Below are 25,252 nucleotides of genomic sequence, written 5' to 3'. Positions count from 1 at the left end.
CTTGCATTTTCTCACTAACTGCTCAATTCAGCTTCTGTACCCTTGCTTGCTTGCACCTACGTAGGTCGAATGTGGATTTTGTGATTTTTTGCTATTGAATCTCTGCTATTCCTTTCAGAGAGAGATAATTTTGGGTCCTGCAGGAAGCAGTCGCCAGCCGGCTACAATTAGGACAAAATTGTAGCTTGGTGTATTTTCTGAGCAGTCTGCCCCATAACACTTCTGTCTCAGCCTCCTGAGCCACTGTGATTATAGGCATGCACCACTGTGCACCACTGTGCCTCGCCTTGATTTTGTTTTGATTAATATTTCTATGTATAATGCATGCAACTTGAATAAAAATTTTCTTAAAATTATTCCAAATTTGAAAATTAATTATTATGGAAATAGTTATTCTAAAAATTAAGGAAACAAATACTAGGAAAAATTCCTTGACAAATTCTAGAATTTTATTTTACTCCCAACTATTCTCTTTCATTCACTCTGAAGGTAACAAAACTAAATAATGTTACCTGAAAGAAATAAGGTTTTCCAAATGGTCATGTGTCACAAGCCAGCCATAAGCTGTGTGTGAGCTATGAGCATTTGAGCACATGAGGGGACTGGACTGATGTTGCTGACTGGGATGAGAGTGTATGTGTCCTTTTTGCTTGCTCTGCCTCTGATCCCACACAGCTCCTGAGATGGTGTGGCTTCCAAGCTGTCAGTCAAATCTGCTGACCTCAAGACATCTCCAAACAACCCCCTGAAGCCCAATCCCTTGCCTTATTTGGGTTGAACTTTCTCAAATGTCTTTCCCCCCAATAAATAGGATGGTTTCAGGTGTGCTATCTTTTTTTTTTTTTTTTGCCTGCCTCTCTTGCCTCCCTTGTGGGTGATGGGGTAGAGAAGCCATCACTGAACCCCAAGAAAAAGATACTGTCTGTGTCTGTGTGATCATTTAATGCCAGCCCAATTCACCTAGAGTGACCCTAACTGATTTAGTCTGTGTCATGGCAGTTATGCTACTAGACTCTGTCATTATTGCAACTCTGAAACAATTCAAATTAAGTACAAAGTAAAACATATGAACTACAAGATTGAGAAGATGCACAAATCTATTATTTACTTTTTAGCTGCAACATGAATCAATGAATCATTTTGCCCCTCTGGCATCACTTTTTCAATATGGAAAGTGGAGCTATTAGTGATTTCCAAATAAGATGATTGCAAGGAATAAATTAGAGAAATCTAATTTACCAGGTGAGGCACTTTCACATAAATGAATACATTATGCTATGTACATGGTAAGTGCTCAACATGTTATTTCATTTCTTTCTCCCTTATAGGTTTTGGCAGACTACTAACAGCCTGACAATTCTTTAAAGATATGATTATCATATCTAGGGCATTTTTTATTCATTCTTTTTAGTTATACATGACAGTAGAATCCATTTTGGCATAATTACAAAAGCACAAAATATATCTTGTTCTAATTCAGTTCCCAGTCATCTCTCCTTCCCCTTTACTCCCCCACACCACCATGCCTTTCCCTTTACTCTACTGATATTTCTACTATTTAGCCATAGATTTTTGTTTTGGGGGGTTTTGTTGTTGTTGTTGTTGTTGTTGTGGCTGCTGTTGTTGTTAATTTCTTGTGGAAGTACACCACAGAGAGATTCACTGTGGTACATTCATACATATACATATGGATATTAGGGCATTTGATTTTGACTTAACCAATAACACAGAAGCCCCTTCATGCTCTTTAAGACCCAGCAATTTACATGCTGTCTTTTATTTCTGCTTCATTATTTTTAGGTATTTCTTCGTACATTTATTTGTTTGTTTTTAGTTTTATGAGAAAAGTATTATGAAATCAATTAATGCTATGCAATCAAATAAGGATGTTTTAGGGAAGGGGATCAGAGAAAACAAGAAAAATAAAACATGATAGAGTCAATGATCAACCTGTAATAACATGCTAATATGTCTTCCAAAGTCACAAGAAAATGTGGACTGCAAGGAAAGACACTGTAATACTTTCTTCACTAGTGGATCTCAACTTTCTATTTTCACCCCACATAGCAAAGAGCAATAACTAACATCATTAGCAACCATATCTGACTATTACAATGATCTCATATCTGGGAGATAGTGACTAGGACTGGGGACAGGAGTAAAGAGGACAGACTGGGTAGTGAAGAGGTTATGGTTTTATACAATTTAATAGATAATTCTTATTTTCCTTAACTTTTTTAAAAGGAGAAAGTTAGAATTCCTGGTAAATTGTCCATGTAATAGACATTTAATGTAAAAGTTAGATGAATAAAGGAATTCATTGTAAAGTGGCATGTCCCAGAATATACACTAATCAGTGGAGTTGGCTAATAATTTTCCAAGTTGAAAAGCCAGTAAAGCCAGTTTACCTTTTATAATCAGAGGGCAATAATGTAATAAGTGGTAAATTAAATTATATTATGAGACTAGCAAATTCTATAAACAGAGAAAGAGATAATATAACATTTTTCCAAGGAAAACAATACCCAGGATTTCTTCTAGAAAATAGTGATTGGATTCAGATTCAATTGAGATCACAGGTTATATTATAATAAAAGGTTAATGTTTCAAGACTGCATAATTCTGTTACCAAACATGATAAAGCATTGTTTGTGCAAACTTAGAAAAGTATAGTAAAATTCATGAACTAATAGTTATCCATCACTTTTGAAACCCAGTGTTTGCAGACTGATTAAAGCACATGAAGAAAAAAAAAAGATACACATTGAGCATACCAACAATTGAATTAGAGTTCAAAGAGAATACTTGGGTACAATGCAGAGATATGTTTAAAAAAATGGCATGTGGCCAGAAATTTAATTTGAGGGAGGTTAATAATCCCTATTTCCTTTCATTTAGAACACTTTCTTGAAGTGCAATATTTAAGCTTTTTAGCATTCTAAGTTCAAATTTTCTGTTTTCTTTATACTTTACCTTTTGTGGTTATCAAAGCTAATATTTGAGGTCTCCATCTCCACTGAATCCTCCTCCACAGGTACATCCCAAATAAATCTGTGTTACTTTTGAGACATCTCCCCTCTCTTTATTTCCTTCATTCACTTCTTTCCTTACATAATGGTGCCAAAACCTGGGACCAAGGTCCCACCATGGCAGCCTCTCTGAGCTACCCCTTGACCCCCAACCTGGGCTCAGATTTCTGTTTCCCTCTCTCTTTCTACCACTTCTTCTTCTGGTAGCTCCAGTAAGGACTACTCACATTGCTGGACTTTTCATCTACCACTAGCTATCCCTGCCTATTAGGTAAATGACACTCTCTGCCTCTTCTGATTCCTGGAATCTCTGACATTCCAGATTCCTGGAATCTCTTTTCTCCCTATGGATTCTGTTCCTCTTAGAAATCCCACAACTGGGTGAGAGAAACCCCCGACGTCACTGGGTGGTAATGACTTGCTTTCTTTGGGGATGCCCATCAGTTGCACTTCTTTTCATTGGTCATTCCTAGACAACCTCAGAGAAACCAAAATTTTTGTGAAGATCCTGTAAGTGTTTTTCTTCTACAACACTGTCTGGTCCCAATATAAGCTGGACAATAACAGTCACTAGCCTGAAAATAACTATCCTCTGAAATGGCAAATGGTCCAAGATTCCCTTGTAGCCTCAGCTACAAGACTGGTACTCCCAGTCCAGACTTTCTCTCTGACAAAATTGTTCAACTGCTCACATTCTTCTCCTTAATGAAACACTCCTCAAGGCATTCCTCTTTTGAGACCCCTCCCTTCCTCTTTGGGAGTTCTGTTTTTATTACCTTAAATCCTGTTACTTTTGTTCTCTCTGGTCTGCCTGTCCATGGATATCATTCCTTGAATTGGCAAGACAGAACCCACCCATCCACCCTCCCTGTTACATTTACAGGGATTCATCCAGGATCTAAGAAAGGGTGAATAATATGGACAAAGTTGCTCTCATTTCTCCTCTATATTCTTTCTTAGTGAACAAACTTCTTTAAACACCAGGCACCTGTCAGTTGATTAAAAGTGACTAGCATGGCTGCCAGTTTTAAGACTCATGTGACAGGTTTGCTGGGCAGGCACCTTCACCTAGGTGTTGGAAATGTTGGCCCTTAATTTCTTCAGTTTCCAGTTTCCTTTCTGTGGGAGAAAGTTGGTGCATGGAACAGAGGAAGGCTTGGGACAACTAAAGGTGGCTGACCAGGGAGACTCTCCATTGCTGCAGAAAGGTCTGGTCCAGAGTCTGACCCCAACAGCCCTCAGGGGTACCAAATATCAACCACTATCTGTTCTTTCTGTTTATGACTGACTTGGCCTGATAGTTGAGGGTACCCTAACCTGACAAATCTTGAATCCACAGCTGAAGTCTTAGTCTGATCCACAGTCTTTGAGAAAGAGGTGTCCATTAATATCCAAAGCATGAGCCAAAGAGTCTTTCCTCTTCTTTGCAGAAATGCCTCTTTCACATTTATTCTCTGGTACTCAGGCTACTTCCAACTATATTATTTGTTCTACTGACCCTCAATTTTTTCACCTTATCTCTCTTTCAAGTGCCTAAATAGAATCTCTAAGAACCTCCAGGCTTTCAGAGCTTTCTGGGACCTGAAGCTCAAGTCCATCCCTACTTTAGGTCTTATATGCCTAAATTAATATATTTTGTTCTGATTTGTCTTATTTTATCTAACTGAAGTCTTGTAACCCTCTATTTCTTTCTTCTATCTTGACCCAAGAAAAACCTCTAAAATTTTAGTTTCCTGTCAATTGTTTTTGTTTATTTGTGTTCCCCTGTGTATTATATGTTGTGTCTATATATGAGTCTTTTCTATATATTACCTACATGATACCAGAATTGGCATATAGATAAATGAGTGCTCATACATTTAACAAAATGGATGAAAATGCCTTTTAGTTTATATGACTTAATATCTAAGAAAATTTAAATTGATTAAACAGATAAGAGTACAGATCTCTTTAAAATTATCAACTCACATATTTTTCTAGGTGGTCAGGAAATCAATAGAGTGTTCTTTTATACAAAATGTTTAAAGTGTACTGCCCATTGCTTCTAGGACTTTTCTTTAGTAGGGAAATGATGACTTATACTGTTAACTACACTTGTCTGATACTTTGGTTTTCATGGTGACCTAAAGTTAACAATTAAAAATGAGTATCAGTATTAAAATCAGAGCAGAAATCAACAAAATTGAAACAAAAGAAACTATTGAAAAAATTGACAAAACTAAAAGTTGGTTCTTCGAAAAAATAAATAAGATTGACAGACCCTTAGCCATGTTAACGAAGAGAAGAAGAGAGAGAACTCAATTTACTAACATACGGGATGAAAAAGGCAATATCACAACAGATGCTACAGAAAAACAGAAGATAATTAGAAATTATTTCGAAACCCTATATTCCAATAAAATAGAAGATAGTGAAGACATCAAAAAATTTCTTAAGTCATATGATTTGCCCAGATTGAGTCAGGAGGATACACACAATTTAAACAGACCAATATCAATGAAGGAAATAGAAGAAGCAATCAAAAGACTACCAACCAAGAAAAGCCCAGGACCGGATGGGTATACAGTGGAGTTTTACAAAATCTTTAAAGAAGAATTAATAACAATACTTTTCATATTATTTCAGGAAATAGAAAAAGAGGGAGCTCTTCCAAATTCATTCTATGAGGCCAACATCACCCTGATTCTGAAACCAGACAAAGACACTGCAAAGAAAGAAAACTACTAGGTTCATCTCTAATGAACCTAGATGCAAAAATCCTCCATAAAATTCTGGCGAATCAGATACAAAAACATATCAAAAAATTGTGCACCATGATCAAGTAGGATTCATCCATGGGATGCAATGCTGGTTCAATATATGGAAATCAATAAATGTTATTCACCACATCAATAGACTTAAAAATAAGAACCATATGATCATCTCAATAGAAGCAGAAAAAGCATTCGACAAAGTACAGCATCCCTTTATGTTCAAAACACTAGAAAAACTAGGGATAACAGGAACTTACCTCAACATTGTAAAAGCTATCTATGCTAAGCCTCAGGCTAGCATCATTCTGAATGGAGAAAAATTGAAGGCATTCCCTCTAAAATCTGGAACAAGACAGGGATGCCCTCTCTCACCACTTCTATTCAATATAGTTCTCGAAATACTGGCCAGAGCAATTAGACAGATGAAAGAAATTAAAGGCATTAAGATAGGAAAAGAAGAACTTATATTATCACTATTTGCCAATGACATGATCCTATACCTAGCAGACCCAAAAGGTTCTACAAAGAAAATACTAGAGCTAATAAATGAATTCAGTAAAGTGGCAGGATATAAAATCAACACGCATAGATCAAAGGCATTCCTGTATATCAGCAACAAATCTTCTGAAATGGAAATGAGGACAACCACCCCATTCCCAATATCCTCAAAAAAAAATAAAATAAAATACTTGGGAATCAACCTAACAAAAGAGGTGAAAGACTTATACAATGAAAACTACAGAACCCTAAAGAGAGAAATAGAAGAAGATCTTAGGAGATGGAAAAATATACCCTGTTCATAGATAGGCAGAACTAACATCATCAAAATGGCGATAATACCAAAAGTTCTCTATAGGTTTAATGCAATACCAATCAAAATCTCAAAGGCATTTCTTGTAGAAATAGATAAAGCAATCATGAAATTCATCTGGAAAAATAAAAGACCCAGAATAGCAAAAGCAATTCTAAGCAGGAAGAGTGAAACAGGCAGTATAGTGATACCAGACTTCAAACTATACTACAGAGCAATAGTAGCAAAAACAGCATGGTACTGGTACCAAAACAGGCCAGTGGACCAATGGTATAGAATAGAGGACACAGAGACGAATCCACAAAATTACAACTATCTTATATTTGACAAAGGTGCTAAAATCATGCAATGGAGAAAGGATAGCATCTTCAATAAATGGTTCTGGGAAAACTGGAAATCCATATGCAACAAAATGAATCTGAATCCCTTTCTCTCACCATGCACAAAAGTTAACTCAAAATGGATCAAGGAGCTTGATATCAAAACAGAGACTCTGCATCTCATAGAAGAAAAGTTGGCTCTAATCTACATATTGTGGGGTTGGGCTCCAAATTCCTTAATAGGACACCCATAGCACAAGAGTTAAAAACAAGAATCAACAAATGGGACTTACTCAAACTAAAAAGTTTTTTCTCAGCAAGAGAAACAATAAGAGAGGTAAATAGGGAGCCTACATCCTGGGAACAAATTTTTAGTCCTCACACTTCAGATAGAGCCCTAATATCCAGAGTATACAATGAACTCGAAAAATTAAACAATAAGAAAACAAATAACCCAATCAACAATTGGGCAAAGGGCATGAACAGACACTTCTCAGAGGAGGACATACAATCAATCAACAAGTACATGAAAAAATGCACACCATCCATCTCTAGCAGTAGAGAAATGCAAATTGAAACCACCCTAAGATACCATCTCACTCCAATAAGAATGGCAGCCATTAAGAAGTCAAACAACAACAAGTGCTGGCAAGGATGTGGGGAAAAGGGTACACTTGTACATTGCTGGTGGGACTGCAAATTGGTGCGGCCAATATGGAAAGCAGTATGGAGATTCATGGGAAAGCTGGGAATGGAACCACCATTTGACCCAGCTATTGCCCTTCTCCAACTATTCCCCAAAGACCTTAAAAGATCATATTATAGGGATACAGCTACATCGATGTTCATAGCAGCACAATTCACAATAGCTATATTGTGGAACCAACCTAGATGCCCTTCAATAGATGAATGGATAAAAAATGTGGCATTTATACACAATGGAGTATTATTCAGCACTAAAAAATACAAAATCATGGCATTTGCAGGGAAATGGATGGCATTAGAGCAGATTATGCTAAGCGAAGCTAGCCAATCCCTAAAAAACAAATGCCAAATGTCTTCTTTGATATAAGGAGGGCAACTAAGAACAGAGCAGGGAGGAAGAGCATGAGAAGAAGATTACCATTAAACAGGGAGGAGAGGTGGGAGGGAAAGGGAGAGAAAAGGGAAATTGCATGGAAATGGAAGGAGACCCTCATTGTTATACAAAATTACATATAAGAGGAAGTGAGGGGAAAGGGAAAAAAACAAGGGAGAGAAATGAATTACAATAGATGGGATAGAGAGAGAGGGGAGGGGGAATAGGAAGGGGATAGGAAGGGCAGCACAATACAACAGACACTAGTATGACAGTATGTAAAAATGTGGATGTGTAACCGATGTGATTCTGCAATCTGTATATGGGATAAAAATGGGAGTTCATAATCCACTTGAATCAAATGTATGAAATATGATATGTCAAGAGCTTTGTAATGTTTCGAACAACTAACAATAAAAAAATAAAATATTAAAAAATGAATACTAGATTTAAGATAAATGGGATTAATTTTTATAAATGTGTTTGTTAGAAGAGATATCTGATTACTTTAAATATATTTTAGTAAGAAAAGTAAACAAGTTGTAGAATATCTAAGTAAATTGCAAAACGTTTGTGGGAGGTAAATCTCAAAAAGTTTGTGATGTCATTAAGTTGGTTATAATCATCACAGTCAGTTTTCAAGGGTTTTCTTCTAAGGATAACCTTTAATATGCTAATTCCCTATATTTAGAAACAACATGGGGTACTTAAAACAGTGGTTTGCTCTTATCTATCAATATAAATTATTGTGTCATAGGTTTTATTAGTAGGGAAACTAAGTCTTAAAAGTATTAGAATTTGTACCTGTTTTAAAGTCTATAAAATAATTTTTAGTTCATAAGTGGTTAAATAAACAATTGTTATTTTAGGTTTCAATACAGTTGACACCTTAAATATATGTGACCAGAGATGTATACATCTGAGAACTGTGTCTGAGCCTTGTCTAAGTGTGATCTAAGTTCTCTCTTTTATACATATCTGACACAGAAGGGCGACACTGCTATTTAAAGACCTTATGTTTTTTGCTCTAATTATATTTCTGATCATTAATACTGTTTCCCAAATGTACAACAGATTTAAGGTTATCCTTTGCTTTTTGCTAGTACTACTAACCCATGAAGACCTATGATTATTGTTACCATATACTATGGATTCTAAATTTTGCTTTGAAAGTTAAACTTAGTTAATAGAAGGACATTTGTGCAATTGTGACCTTAAATATTACTGGCTTCTCTGCATATTGATGTATTCATATTCTTCAAGTATACAAGTCTTTTAAAATGTAAAGCTTAGGAGAGCATTTTACCAAATTGGTATTCTCCAAACAAAAATTACTGTAGCAATAGCTTCCTTCGTATTAATATAGAAGTAATCAATTTCACTGGTATTTATGCCATTTCATATTGTATAACTAGATAAAGGTAACTTGTTACAATAAATTATGTATAAAATTTTCTGTTACTCTTTACACTGGGATGAGAATTTAAATGTATTTTGTGGAGTTAATAAGGAGAGTCTGATTTGTTAAGAGCCATCTTAGCCTTTCTGTTTGATTCATGTTTTAGATGTAATGTTGTATCATGTTAACTAATATTCAGATAGATTCAAGAAATAATACATGACAACTGTGTAGGATGGAATGATACACTCTAAAAGGCAAAGATTAGCTTTAGAAATAAAATACTTTAAGATTTGTCAAGAGGCCAGCCTCACCTGAATTAAGGCTCTGCCTTTCCTCTTGTCCTTTTTCATATTAGGATGGCTCCAAAGTAGGCTAGAATTTAGCTTGCTTAATGTTGTGTTTAAAAGATAGATTTATTTGTTGCAAAGATTACTATGTTCTCAAAATAAACAGGAGATATAATACAAAACTTGTGTGAGGGTTTGGGCAAGTTATAAAAGGTATTTTGGTTTGTAAAAAAAAGTTTTTAAAAAGTAAAACTTGTATGTAATTAGGTTGATAAATATGTCTTTGTATAGGCTAAATAGATACCAAGGATATAAAAAGCTAATGTTTATTTTCATAAGCATAATATCTCATACCTGAACTCATATTTCCCATTCTTGACTTTGGATTTAATTTATGATGCTTATTTTACAACATTATAATATTTCCATAGCAACTGTCTTGTTATAACAAATAGTGGATAATGATTTCAGTTGCTTTATTCTGTATTAAAGGAGCTGAATTTGAGAAGGATAAGCATGAGATGAAGAGAAAACAAACAATATAGATGGTAAAAATGAGGTTCATTTTATTTTATATGCTTGATTATAGACTGAATGCATTAGTAGGCAGAATAAACACAGTCCCACTCTTGGGGTCTTATTCTAAACCTACCCCATTAGTGCCTCTGAATTTCAGACTGACTGGTTCCTTAGTACAATGCACTGTTACTAATTGATAGTTCTATTTTATTTCAATGTTCTTTTTTGTTTGTTTGTTTTCAAAGCCCTAAGTACATCTGAACTTATTTTAGCTAAGTGCATTACTAGATGACAAACGATAAAACCCTTTATTGGGAATCAACCTCCCTACTAATGGCAAACATACGCTCTACTATTACTATGAGACTACAATGGGGGAAAAAAACTATGTATACACATATACAAAACAAATAAGACACACAGACTTTATAAAAACAAAGGATTGGAAATACTTTTTTAATCCAAGTGACCTTACCAGTTTCAAAAGATTTTAGGTACTGTAGGTCTACTGCAACTTCAATTAAATCCTACCCTCTCCTGAGACATGGCATCAAAATCTAATTCAGTTACAAGTAGCAATAACATTTAATTATTTCCTCCAGTTATCTACACTGCCAAACGACAGTATTTCCTTAGAGCCACAGATGTCACTGTTGTAGGCAAGAATCAGTTTGGGGACATGCAGAATATCAGAACTATATTGACTTTTATAATGCTTTTATTCTTTATGGCTCATATTTATGTATAGCAAAGATTTGCTTCCAACCTAACCTACTTTGAATAAAAACAATGTTAATATATTCTCCTAGGGAAAATTACTTAACTGTCCTGCATCTCAGTGTCCTTATTCATACCTCATAAAAACATGCCTGGAATATAATAAACACACAGTAAATATTAGCTTTTATTATTACCTAAGGTAAAACATTTCTTATCCAGCAATAGTATGTACTTGGAACCTACCTTCTAATTAAGTAATGATATATTAAGCTAAAACATAAAGTTAGTTTGTCTTATGACAAGGGTTATGAATATCAGATTTTAAAAGCTAATCTTACAAGATTCATTTCCCTTTTAAATACAATTCAGAGTTCTACTCCCCCTTTTTAAATCTTTTTCTTTTAAACATGTTTTCCAATTTGTCTACATTAAGTTTTTAGACACAGCTGAAGGAAATGTATATTCCAGGTATTTCTGAACTTGAACATATTCCAAAATCAGGAAGAAGGCACCCAGAATACATATACAAAGATCAACTTCTTCTGGTACTTTTGTGATTTTTTTTCTGGTGATACTCTCCCTTTGCAATTATTTCAGGGACAAGACTCTGAAGCATAGATTCTTATAAAAATTCTTTTCTTTGCCCCTCTTCTGTATCTCAAACTATTTCTAAAAATGTCTTTGTCCTCTATGTAATCCCCAAGTCTAACTCATTTTTCTAGCTTTCCAATTAACAGACAGATTTTAGCTTGCAACAAGGTTTATAGTCAGATCACAACATACATGAGGAATGAGGTATTTTTAGGAGTCTGCTGTTTTAAGTCCTCATAAAATTAAAAACTAAGAACATTTTTGCCCACAGAAATTTAAGACAAATAACACATGCTCAGAGGGTGAAGGTCTTTTAAAGGTAGTCATCAATACGTCAATGTTTATTTGGTTCATATGATTACATAATGAATTGACTTTATATTGTCTTAGGCTCGTGTAGAGTATCTATGCTAATGCCAGAGTTCACGACTGACACAGGTGTATAAAGATAACTAAGACACAAGCCTCCAATTCCAGGAGCTCATACCTAAAAGCAGCCTGTATTCATAAGCCAGCTATGGTAAAATAAGGTGAATTCCAAGGCTTACCTCCTACTGGTCTATTTAGCTTCTGAAAGGCTTTCTGAAAATCTATATGTTCATAAGTCCCAAATCAATGAGAAAGTTTTAAGCTCTGAGTGTTCAACGTAACTTAATTTAATAGGAAATGTTCATTGGTTCTTCCCATTCTTGTGGATACTCAGTTTTCATGAGTATTTTAAAAATTTTCCTTTTAAATTATTGAAAAAGTGTTGAGTCAGGTATTTTCCTTGTTGAGTTCTGAATTTTGCTACACATTAGGGAAAGATTTATTGCATTCACAGGTACAAGATTTATCATTTCTTACCATGTTAAATATTTATATATTTATATTTTTATCACAATTATAAACCTGTTCTTAGTAGGTCTTCTCAAGCACATTCATTGCTTGTTGTTTGGTTGGTTTACTTGTTAGAGTTTAAGGGTTGTGTGGTAATAATAACACAGAAATACATTATAGAATAAGGAACAATGTGACAGCCCAGACTGAAATGGCATTTATAATCCTTTATTAGTACTAGTGCAAATAGACTTTATTTTCCCCTGGAATACAGCTTTGTTCATATAAATGAAAGTTAACAAGTTGAAAATTTGGAAGTAGTAGGGCTTTGTCTATGCTATATATTTGGATTTCTTTATCAACTCTAGTTTGCTGAAAGCTTTCTATATGCTAAACAATGTTGCAGATAAAAATAAAAAGCAATTCAATATAGCGGGGTGAGATCAAGAAAGGGAAAATACAGAAAATCTCATGAAACTTGTAAGGATATGTAAAAGCACTCTTGAACGGTCAAGTAGGCTTTATCAGAATGAGTAAATAAGGTGACTTTTGTATCCCAAGAGATTTATTTTGACTCCGTCATTTAGTTTTGGGAGAAGAGACAAGAATCAAGACTATAAAGATCTTTTGGGTATTAAAATAATAAGAGATAATGTTAGATAATGCTATCTTAAACTAGTACATAGGGTGATAGGAATGAAAACTCAGCAGATAAAAATTTAAAGGCTAGTCCAGCAATTGAAAAATCCATTTAGTGTTTTATCATTCTACTATATGTCTTCCTGTGGCACTTGGGAATGACTCAATGGATACTGTACTACCAAACTATATCCCTATTCTTTTTTTTTTTTTCATTCTGAGACAGGGTCTTGACAAGTTGCAGAAACTGTCCTCAAAGCTGGGCTTACAGGCATTCACCCCTCCATCCAGCTCTTTCTAACCAATACTCTTAAAAAAAATCTTTTGTATATGACTATGCTAACATAAGGGAGAGTTGGGATATTTGTATGGACTAGATTTCAACATATCTTTAATGAAGTATAAAAAGTGCTTAGCATAAAAGTGCTCAGAATGGCATGCACCATCGTGTTGCTATATTCTAGATTGCATATTGATCTATATGAGAAAGACTGTAGGAAAATCTAAGGCTAACTGAAGGAACTTGAGAACTTTGATCTTATCTAGTAAGCAATGTAAAATCACTTCATGGTTTAATCAGGAAATGGACAGATGTTTTGGTTGTCTAAAGATAACTGGTATGGTGGACAGAATCTAAGGTAAATATTAAGAAAACCTGTAAAGATACCTGTAGAGAAGCAAACAAAAGAAGGACACACACACACATACAGTGCAAAGGCAAGAAGGCAAGTGGCTGCTGCTCCCAGCAGCCACATTTATTATCTCAAAAGTTACATAGCTCCCGTTACCATGACTACATTCTAACTAGTATTTTTTTTTTTTTTAACCAGAGTGCTAGCTAACTGAGATTAGGTCTAGGTTAATACAAACACAGAGCCCCTTTCTCTCCAAGGATACCACCATAGAAAGTAGATAGCGCACCTACATAGTTATCTTAAGCTATTAAGAGGGAAACTGCGGGGCATTCCAAGCATGGGAAACAGGGTGCCAGTTATCCCCAGGAGTTTGCTCACCAGGGGAATGTTTCCTTGTAGATTTCCACAGTCAGAATACCTACAGGTAAACCCCATGATACTCGTTGCTTCAGCGTAATCCCCTCTCCTTGGGTGTGGGTGGACCTGTGACTTGTTCTTCATTACTCCCTGTGATTATGTTACACTCTATAAAAGTTCATTTTTTTAGAAGATTTATTAGCCAATCTTTGCTGGCTTGTGAAGAAAACAACTGTGTTGGATAAGCTGACAAGAAACTGTGATTGAAGCTGATCAAAGTACTGAAGCTCTCAGTTCCATAACTACAAGGAACTGATCAGTTCCAATACAACCATGTGAGTTTGGAAAAGGACCTTGAATATCAGATGAGAGTTTAATTCTAGTCAACACCTTGATAGCAGAGCCTGAGAAGAGGATCCAGCTATACCATGCACAGCCTCCCAACCCACAGAAACCATGAAAGAAGAAAATATGTTGTTTCAAGACTCTTAGGTTCATGGTACTATTATTCACCAATTAAAAGCTAATAAAGCTAGTAACAACATTAAACATAACTTAGATGAGGGAAACCTGGAAATAGGTCCATATAAAAATAGTTAATATAGTGTGATAATACATATAGTTAAAATATGAACATTCAAGGCAGCAAGAGCTGGTTTCAAGCTATTTACCAGTTATGTACTTAATCTAGTTACTCTATAAAATGGGAAAATAATATCCTCTTAAATTATTTTAAAAAATTAATATCTAAGGGGAAATTTATATGTATATAAATACACACACATCTTAGTGCAATGCCTAGCACACTCTATTATTATACTGTTATGTAAATCTTTATAAGGACTAATGAGGGCTGAGAAAGGATAACGGCGATGAGAATGGAAATGGGAATAAATATGAGCAATAGTTTTAGGTGGAAAGTCTCAGTGACTACTCCAATATGCATAGAGAGAAAGAAAAGGAGGAAGGAGTGAAAGATGATGCAATTTCTAGCTTGGGTGATTGGATGAGAATGATGCTGTAACTGAAATAAAGAGTACAGAAGGAAGAGTTGATTTGGCTGAGAAGATAATGAGTTCAATTTTGGCACTGTGAAATCAATGTGCCTGTGGGAGAACATCCATATGGAGAAGTCTAGTGTACAGCTGGAAATGCAGACTTGGTATCAGAAAAGATACGGATATATGGATGGACTTGGAGATGTCTGAGAATTATGTTAACCATAAACTACTTCAGTATTCACACACAGGTACACACACACACACACACACACACACACAAATTCTAATACCCTTTCTTTAAAAATATGAGAATCTATTCTCTTGGTAATACATAACGTGTTGATTTATAAACAAAGTCCAAGATGAAAAAATGTTGAGTGGGAAAAGGATTCTTTCTATTGCCCTTAATAGATGAATGACTAGTAAATTCTCACATACAAAGAGGATCTTTAGGTTGACTGGAGCTAGCAAACTATAGCCCTATGCTATATCCAATTTGTTGCTTGCCTTTGTAAATAAAGCTTACTGAAACACAGCCATATCTGATCATTTATGTAGTGCCTGTTATTGCTTTCATAATATAATAACAAATTTCAGTAGTTGTAACTAAAACATATGATCTGCAGAACCTTAAATATTTAACACCTTGCACTTTACAAGAAAAAATATTGCTCAACCTTGGTTTATTGATAAAATTTTTAGTTTTACAGTTTCAGAATGGTGCCTCAATAAATAAGTATATAAGACAAGGCTACCTGGATGCTACACAACACTGGTTTAAGAATTATGAGAGTTGGTTTCTGACACAATCTTTCATCCCTTATTTGTGACCTTTCCAAGCATGTATTTTCTCAGCTCTCACATAGGAATCATCTCTCCTTTGCTTACTTCATAAGGTGTGAGAAATGCCTATAATTTCAGCAATTCAGGAGACTAATGAAGGAGAACAACAAAGACCAGCATCAGCAATTTAGTGATGCCTAAAGCAACTTAGCAAGGTCCTGTTTCAAGATAAAATGATCTGAGAAGGTATCTCAGTGAAAAATTTGTCCCAAGTTTCAATAATCCCTATCCTAGTTCTAATAAACAGATATACAAACAAATTAATAAACAAAGAAACTCTAAAAAACACAAAATGTGAATAAATGTTAACGTAACATTATAGATTTTTTTTACATTATAAACTTTTGAAATCAGTACAGTCATAATTATGCTATAAAACATAGAATACATCTGTGTATATAGCTTATCAAAGTACTTTTCTATCTAATATTTTATTTCATCTTGACAAAAAATATTTGTATTGAATAGGACTCATATTGGCATCATCCTTTTCACAAAAGAGAAATACAATAATTAAGATATTTGCTTAAAGTCACCCAGCTAATTAATCATTGACTGCAAGAGCAATTCAAGTATCTTAATTACTAATTTGCTTTCTACATGATCATACATTTATAATATTGAACAACTTAATAGTACATAGGTAAGTATCTTATGCATATAATTTTTTATAGAGATCCTAGGGGATAAGATGGAATTAAATACAATTTGTTTAATGATGAATTGCCTCTTCAAATATATTTCATCTTTTATTTAAAATATTTAAATTTTTTAATAGTTTTAGATTTGCAGAGAAGTTACAATGATAGTCCTGAATATGCTGCACACTCAGTTTCTCCCTTTGTCAACATTTACTTTTAAACTTAAAAAATAATTAACAATCCCACATTACCTAAAAAGTCAGAAAGTGAAGAAAATATGTAGATGTGTAATGCAGTTACCATTTTTATCATTTGACTCATGATTAAGAAAAGATGTTTGTACTTGTCCAAGGTCAGATTTTAAAAAAAATCAATGACACATGAAATTAGAAACAGAAGTAAATGTGTTAAATGGGGGAATATGAGGATGAATGAATTAGTGTCTTCAAAACGACTTTGAAAAATGTAGACTTGTTAAAATTTGTGGACTCCTGCCTAAAGACAAATCATTACTAATATTTAACTTGCTAATCTACTTTCATCAGCTCCTTGTTTATTTGCAACATGGCTTGGATCCTGGTATATTTGGATGCTGAGTGAAGACATAAAAGGTTTTCCCAATATAAAAAAGGCGGCAAATGGAAACACTCACATGTTTTGTAATTTGAACATTAGAAAAGGAAGTCAAGTACTTATGTCTTAACCCAAAAAGGACAATATTTCTTATTTTAAAACTACTTGTACATATTTTTTTTTGTACATTTGGTTTCCTCTTTAAAAAAGGTAATCAGAGCCTGGTGTGGTGGAGCACACCTGTAATCTTAGAGTACTTGGGAGGCTGAGGCAGGAAGATTGCAAGTTCAAAGCCAGCCTCAGCAACAGTGAAGCATAATGTAACTCAGTGAGACCTTGTCTCTAAATAAAATACAAAATAGGGCTGGGGATATGGCTCAGTGGTCAAGTGCCCCTGCGTTTAATCCCCAGCACCTCCCCCTGCCAAATAAAGGTAATCCTATAAAAATATTTCCTTAGGACGCAGCTCTGTAGAAAAATCACTTAAATATAAAATTTCTTGACTGAAATGTACTTTCCTTGATAGTCTTATGCTTCCCAAAACGTGAAGCACAATTACAGATATGTATTATAAAAGGTAAACTTTCATTTTAATCATTCAGTAATCTTCTTCCTCCACTTTCCTCTCTCTTGTTGGTTGGTAAAAATCACTCATTATAGCTGTCAGTCATAATGGCCTTAATGGTAACTGGCTATATGTTATGGTGGTGGAGTGAGTTTCTGGCACAAAGAAAATGACAAAGGAAATAGACTAACATTTTTTATCAAATGTCATGTGTTCAACAGTTCTGGAGGTGATTCACGTGACTTATCTTGCCATTTGAATGTATTGTCCACTTTTTACATTTGAAAAAAGTTAGCAGGAAAGATGTTTAAAGTTTGCCAAAAATCATATAACTTATAAAAGCTAGAGTGCAAATATGAACTATGTATCTTTAATGGAGGCCACTAGGGAGAAGAATCCCCACCTCTGAAGGGATACATGTTCTTGATTTCCTTCAAGATTCTTCCTTCTCCTTCCTCTAGAAATATTCCTATACTAAATGACACCAGATCAATGGGCCATCGTTGAAAAGTTATTTCTAATTACAACAGAGGAAAAACATAAGGAGTCCTCTGATGTCATATTTCAATTATAATAAAGGTCAGATTTTCTTCTAACTTTATAAACATCTCCAATGTGAGAATTTTGTGCTGCTGTGAACCAAGCACAGGACTTGGACTCAGAACATTCTGGTAGTCATAGATCTTCTCCTAAGTTTGTGCTCTAACCACTTGCACAAAACAGCTGAGTTTATGGAATGAGTTATTATATGAAAGCATCATTTATAGATGTAAAATACCATATTACATTTTAAAATTTTGTTAAAATATTATCTTAAAATATAAATGCATATGCTATGCAGAAACTGCTTAACATAAAAAGTTATTCATTACTCATCTAACAGCTATAATTATGCTTTGTTGTTGTTGTTGTTTTGCTTTGTTTTGTTTTGTTTTGGCAGTGCTAGAGATCAAACCCAGTGCCTCACATGTTCTATGCAAATACACTATCACTGAGATACATCTCTGACCCCTAATAAAAAGTTCACTAAATTATTCAAAAGTAACTGAAATATGCCAGTTAATTTAAACACTAAATGACAAATAATCATTGAACTTAGAAACAAAAATAAATAAAAAGCAAGTAGTTTTCAAAAGTAGTTTTATCAATTGCCTTACTGTACAAAGATTTGGGTATATTATATAATCTACATATACATAAAATATTTTAGTAAATGTTAGTATTAATCTTATTACTAATATAAAAGTTAAATCTTAATCTATAGTTTATTCTGGTCCCACATCTGCCATTTGCAACCTTGTGCCAGGAAAAGATTACTTAGACTTGAAATAACTGAAACAGAAGCAAACCTTTCAGGAATATTCCTTACTTATATTTTGGCCATTATTTGAAACATAAGTGTTCTGTGAGGTTTGTAATGCCTAGGACTAATCAATGGTTATTAAAACAAGTATGAAATATGGGATTGGGATTAGATACATAGGAAGAGAAACATACAAAGGATTTAAGAAGAAATTAAAACTGTGCAGATAAACTAGCATTGCTAAAATTGGGCATCTGGTCATAAGAATCATTATAAACAAAGTACATTTTGTGGATAAAGAGTGTGAACTTTGAAAAGTTAAAAAATAAGAAACATATACATATACATATGCCAAATCAGAAATATAAAAAAGGAACACACTTGGTTTAAAGCATAGGCAAAGTACTGATTAATATTAGTTCAAAGAAAATTCAGAGAAGTAATTTTTTAAAGAAAATTGTGCTATTGAAGGAATATTTCTCCCCATTTTGTAACTTAAATGTTTACCTGCAGTGGAATTTATTAAGGTCAAAAGACACTAAACATTTCAATAAGATTAAAAGCAAGCACAGCTAATTTGAAAATGGAAGAAAAATTCCCATGGCAAAACTTTGCTTTCTAAATTTGTCCACAGGGTGATTTTCTTTCATCCTTCCCATTAAAGATTTAGCCATGAACAAACTCACTCTTAGAGAAATACTTTAATAAAACAAAAGTAACTTTAAGTTACCTTATTTGCTATGTTAAGTTTTCATGAATCCATTTATTAAAATCTATTGTAAATGTGAACTAAACTTTAAAATGCTATATGTAAAAAAAATTATTCTGAACCTGTGTAACAGCCTGGTGTGTATTTGGTACTTAAGGAGAAAATAGTAATTCTGTATGATTTAGAGTGCTCTAGTCTTTCACTAAATCCTAGAGGGAAAAATTGGTTTGTTTGCTGAAATAGATCTCTATACAATTATGGTCTTACTACTTGATGATCATGGGTAAATTATTTAGCATCTTGAAGGCTCAAATTCTAATGAAAAATAGGAGAATAGTGATATCAGGATTATAACAAGATAATGATTTATGAAAGAGTCTAGGAGATCCTCATCAAATTAGTGTTTTAAAAAATGGAATAATAGAATAATTCTCTACTAAAATGGTTTTATATATTAGATTGATAGACTGGAATGACACCAGGTTATACTTAATATAGTAGGAGTTAATCTACATCTATATTCTGATTGTTTCCTATAGTTCAGGAATTGTTCCAGGTATTTGATTTAAATAGAATATCTCTTTTCAGCTTCATAAAGAAAATCATAACAATGAGATAAACCATTTTTCAAATTAGAAAAATGAAGTTTGGAAAAGTGAATGTTCCCAATATCAAATGATCAGGCACTTAGAATACTTTGCATGGATTATTCCTAAGGTTGCCATGAACTGAGCTTTGGAAATAATCACACTGAAAAAGTATGGAAACACATAATTCAGGACAGTATTACCATTTTAAATCTGGCAACAGCAGGACAAAAATAAATAAATGAAAACAACAAACAAAACAAAAACTGAAGGAATACATTCTACATAGCTTTCTGGAGATGTTCAGAAAGTGTGTCTGCTTATCAACCCTCCCCCTGCCACCGCCAACTTCAAGCCTCTGTGGTTGCTTATACAATTTCTATAAAAATCTGTGATCTTAAAAAGAAAGTCATCTGTTACATATCAACTCATCTTTTTATATAACTCTAGGAAGCTAGGAAAACAAATTCATTAGTATAAAAGTCTTCAGACTCACATCAACCTGGAAGGCTACATCCTGAACAATATGTCAAAGAAAAAAAAAAAAAAAAAACAAGGTGTTATGATTTGGGTCAGAGATTTCCCCAAAGACCAGTGCTAAAGGCTTGGCACTGCTGGCTACTGGGAGGCCGTGCAACCTTTAGGAGGTGAGGCCTCTTGGAAGCAAATTGGTTATTGTGGGTGTGCCCTTGAAGGTTATATTGGGACCCCAGCTCTGTCCCCTCTCTCTTTGCTTCCAGGCTCCACAAGGTGAGCAGATTTGTTCCACTATGTGCTCCCTGCCATGATGCTCTGCCTCATCGCAGGTCTAAAAGCAATGGAGTCAGTTGATCATGGACTAAAACCTCTGAAACCATAAGCCAAAATAAATCCTTTCTCAAGCTATTTTATGTCCAGTAGTTTGTTGCATAAATAGAAAACTATCACAGAGGGTCTCCTCTTCTTTGTTTGTATTTTCTTCCGGAGGGCATTTTGTAGCTAGAAAATAAGACAAGGATTTGAAACACAGGTTTATCTCATTGTTATGAGTTACTTTATGAGGCTGAAAAGAGACATTCTATATAAATCAGATACCTGGAACAATCTCTGGACTATAGGAAACAATCAGAATGTAGATGTTGTTTTAACACCTACTGCATTAAGTATAATCTGGTGTCCTTCCAATCTATCAATCTAGTTTACAAAACCATTTTAGTAGAGAAACTCAACCAATTTGTCTGATTCTGTAGCATATTATAACTCACATAGATCTTTGACCTACAATTAAATTCAAATTCAATGTTTGTGAGAATTTTCAATAGCTTTATGAAATAATATCTCATTTGAAAAACAGTAACAACTGTAGTGCTATAACATTGTTATGAGTTCCTTTGAGTCTGAAAAAAGATTTTTCATGTAAATCAAACACCTGTTATAATCCCTGGATATAGGAAGCAATGAGAATATCAGCGTTATTTTATCCCTTACCATATTGAGTAAATCTGGTGTCTCTTTGGCCCATCCACTTAGTTTATAAAAACACATTATATTAGGAGTAATTCCATTTTAGATTCCACTTTCTATAGTTCTATTATCTATCATCTATCTGTCTTATTCATTCTTTATCATCAACATCTGAAAACAAATTTAGAAGCATGGTTGCTGGATTGCAGCAGTAGACAAATTAATCGAGATACACCAACTTGAAAAAAATAGAAATAACTAATATGAATCAAATGAAGAAATTCAACAGATTATATAAAAAGAAGGTATGTAACCATGCAACTCCATGGACAGTGACTACACATACAAGCAAATGAAAGCAGCTGACCACGTACCCACACACCTTGGCAGAGGTGCACTCCACACTCGCCGTCCACCACCAAGACAGATAATCTCTGATGTTCCTTCCAGTCGATAACCCAATGAGCATGAGAAGGTCAGAGTGTCACCAACCCCAAAGTTGAACCCAATTCGGTTACCATATTGGGGAATTCCAGGGTCTTCACAAGGCTCAAGGTTATATTCTGTAAGTTAGGGGGAAAGAATCCCTCCCAGAGGAGGGAAGGACAACAACAAAAAAAGTAGTGGTTATTTTTAAGAGTATATTCTTTGCCTTCACTTGAATGGTTTCAGAGCTTAGACATATATTTAAAAATTAACTATATGTACAACAAAGAGAATATGTTAATGGGAAATATCTAACAACAATGAATACCTTTATATGTGAAATTCAACATAGATTAAAAAATGGCATGTGCCAGTGATAAGTTGAAAATGTGACTGTTTATCTTTTGTTTTTATTTTTTCCTACATTAGAAACTTTTACATTTCATAGATTTTTTTTTTTTACTTACAATAACCACATAGAGACACATATTTTCAAACACAAAATAACATTTGGAATGAAGTCATTCATAGTACAAAAATACATTTCACTTAGTGGTTTTTAATTTAAATGACAAAAGCTCTTGTGCCTCCAGTATACAGAAACTTAATTAACCCATATTTGAAAAACATCTGACTTGAGATGCAAAATTTATGTAAGACCAAGTGCCCTTACGCTGATAAGTATTATATTATAGATCCATACAGGATCTTTTCCCCAAGCAATGAATAAACATCATGAAAATGAACAAATGAATACATGTCAAAAGTATGATAGAATTGATTAACATTGTAACTTATATGCAATCACAAGAAGCACCTTAACTAAATACATCCTCAGAGCACTTACCCCATGTAATTTCAATAAAGATAAGCAAGAATTATTTCACATTGATTAGCTAATATTTTATTAGTTTAGAAATGTATTCAGATATATATTTTTTTAAATTCTAGGTTAAAACTGATTAGGCTCATTTACTGTTCATTATAGAAGATCTTAATTATTTTAGAAGCTAAAGGGTAATTGCTTAAGAGCAAGATCAGCATTTATATCATTGGGTGTATATGTATATTTGTTCATATATAATAAAATTTTAATGTAGAGCAAGATCATCATTTGTAATGTCAATGTATATGCATATTTATGAAAATTTGTTATTGTTGTTATTGTTGTAGTGGTGGTGGTGGTGCTGGGGATTGAACCTAGGGCCTTGTGTATGCTAGGCAAATGCTTTACCACTGAGTCGCATCCCAAGCCAATGTGTGTGCATATATATTACAATATTAATAAGAGCCAATTAACATAAGATTTACTTATTTATTTTTCTCCTTGTTAAGAAATAGCTACTTTGGTGCACTTTTGTAATCCAAGTGGCTTGGGAGGCTGAGTTATAGTATCCCAAGTGTGAGGCCAGCTTCAGCAACTTAGTGAAGTGCTAAGAAACTTAGTAAGACACTGTCTCAAAAAAAATTAAAAGGGCAGGGGTGCTCAGTGGTAAAGCACCTCTGCGTTCAATCCCTAGTACCTTCCCCCTCAAAAAAGGGTAAGAAAAACAAACAAAAAAAAAACTATTTACATCATTATTTCATTCAACTACAAAGTAAAATTCTAAGTGTTGTGAATTTTTTATTCTATTTGGTCTTATAAATTTTAACTCCTGGAATTCAAGTCATTCTTTTGTCTATAAGTGAGGTTATTTTTATAAGAAAGTATATTGATGTTAATTTGTTTCTAGATCCTCTGCTTCCAAAAAAATAAATTAATGAGTTTATATTAATCTTGGTCTGTTACGATACTTTTTCCAAGTAAAAAAACTACAACTCACATTTCAATTTTTAGTGTAATTAAAACTCATTCTAATTTCACTAGAAATTTTATCTGGCTTTTCCATTTGTAAGAATTCCACAGTAGTTTTAAGCGGAGGAAATGTAATTATTGTGCTTTAGTAAATGTTTAATCAATTAATTTGTATTTTTGCTTTTGTTTAAAAATTATCTTTAATTTATTACTAAAGATAATCTTCAAGGTATTCCAGATTTTCTTTAAAACTTGCTAAAAGATTTCTTTTCCTATTTAAATTTTTTTTCTTCAGTTTCCCATGTTATACCATAAACTATGCTAATACTTTAAAAACAAATTTTTAAAGGTACTAAAGGAATTATTTTTAGTTTTTTGTTTGTTTTTGTTTTCTCACCAGAAAATGTAATGTTGAATCCTTCATACGATATTGAAAAATCTGAAATGAAGCGTAGTTGGGCTCTGAAATTTCCATAGAGACCAGCATTGATTGTTGAAGGAAGTTCTGAACCAGTCAGGCGTGCCAGCGGTTGAGTAAAACTACCATTCTCTGTGATCAGTAAGTAGTCATGATGGTCTTCCAAATGAAAAGTGTGGAAGTTGAATTGCACACCTATTAAATGGAAAATTAGATTTACAGGGTACATCAGTAAATCACAGAGAGCTACTACCAAAGCAAAACCAGCATACCTCGTATAATTGATTTTTTTTTTGAAATGAAATTCAATGCCATACAACATTCCAAAGACATAATAGCATAATTATGTACTCTTTTGTGTGATGGCTTCTATTCAACATTAGATTTGTAAGGTTCATCTATATTATTGAATGTAATTGTGGATTATTTTAAAAAATAATAAAAAAATGATATGTAGTATAACCTTTCATTGTATAACCTATACCACTTTCATTTATCTGTTTTTGGTCATTAAGGTATTTTGCATTTTATTACATATGTAGAAAGTGCTACTATGAGCATTCAAGTATTTCTTTTGATGAACATATGTTGGATAAATATCTAGGAGTAGAATTAGAATATGGTCAGCTTTAACAAATACTGTTTTACAAAATGGCCATGCTGATTTACATTTCCATATTTAAATGTAGTTGTTCTGCATCTTTATCAAGATTTGAAACTTTGGGGCATTTTCATTTATTGCACACTAGTGATTATGCAGTAGTCTTACTGTGGTTCTATGATGTTTTTATGTTAGCTTTTGATTAAATTATCTAGAACACATATAAAAGACAATTTCAGGTACAATATTTCCTTTTATCAAAAACAAAACAAAACAAAATACTGTACATAAAGTACTATATGTATTTTTCATTTGAGGTAGTTTGTTTATTTATTGTTTAACTTGGCCAAATATAAATCATCAAAAATATTAAGGAAACCCAAAATC

The 25,252-nt window shown here is 33.6% G+C and overlaps 1 protein-coding gene across 3 annotated transcripts in view; it reads right to left on the bottom strand.

Moving 5' to 3' along the window:
* Csmd3 (CUB and Sushi multiple domains 3) overlaps positions 1-25,252 on the bottom strand; it is a 1,110,517-nt gene that overhangs the window by 341,909 nt on the left and 743,356 nt on the right. For all 3 annotated transcript variants that reach the window (XM_026384530.2, XM_026384531.2, XM_026384532.2), the window contains 2 exons: positions 24,244-24,459; positions 22,000-22,188 (listed from right to left, as the gene is read on the bottom strand). In XM_026384530.2, the coding sequence (XP_026240315.2) occupies positions 22,000-22,188; positions 24,244-24,459 (405 nt within the window). The remainder of the gene's footprint in view (positions 1-21,999; positions 22,189-24,243; positions 24,460-25,252) is intronic.

This window comes from Urocitellus parryii, chromosome 7, assembly GCF_045843805.1.
Source record: "Urocitellus parryii isolate mUroPar1 chromosome 7, mUroPar1.hap1, whole genome shotgun sequence".
In the NCBI taxonomy this organism is placed as follows: domain Eukaryota; kingdom Metazoa; phylum Chordata; class Mammalia; order Rodentia; family Sciuridae; genus Urocitellus; species Urocitellus parryii.
This window is presented reverse-complemented; position numbering and strand designations above follow the sequence as displayed.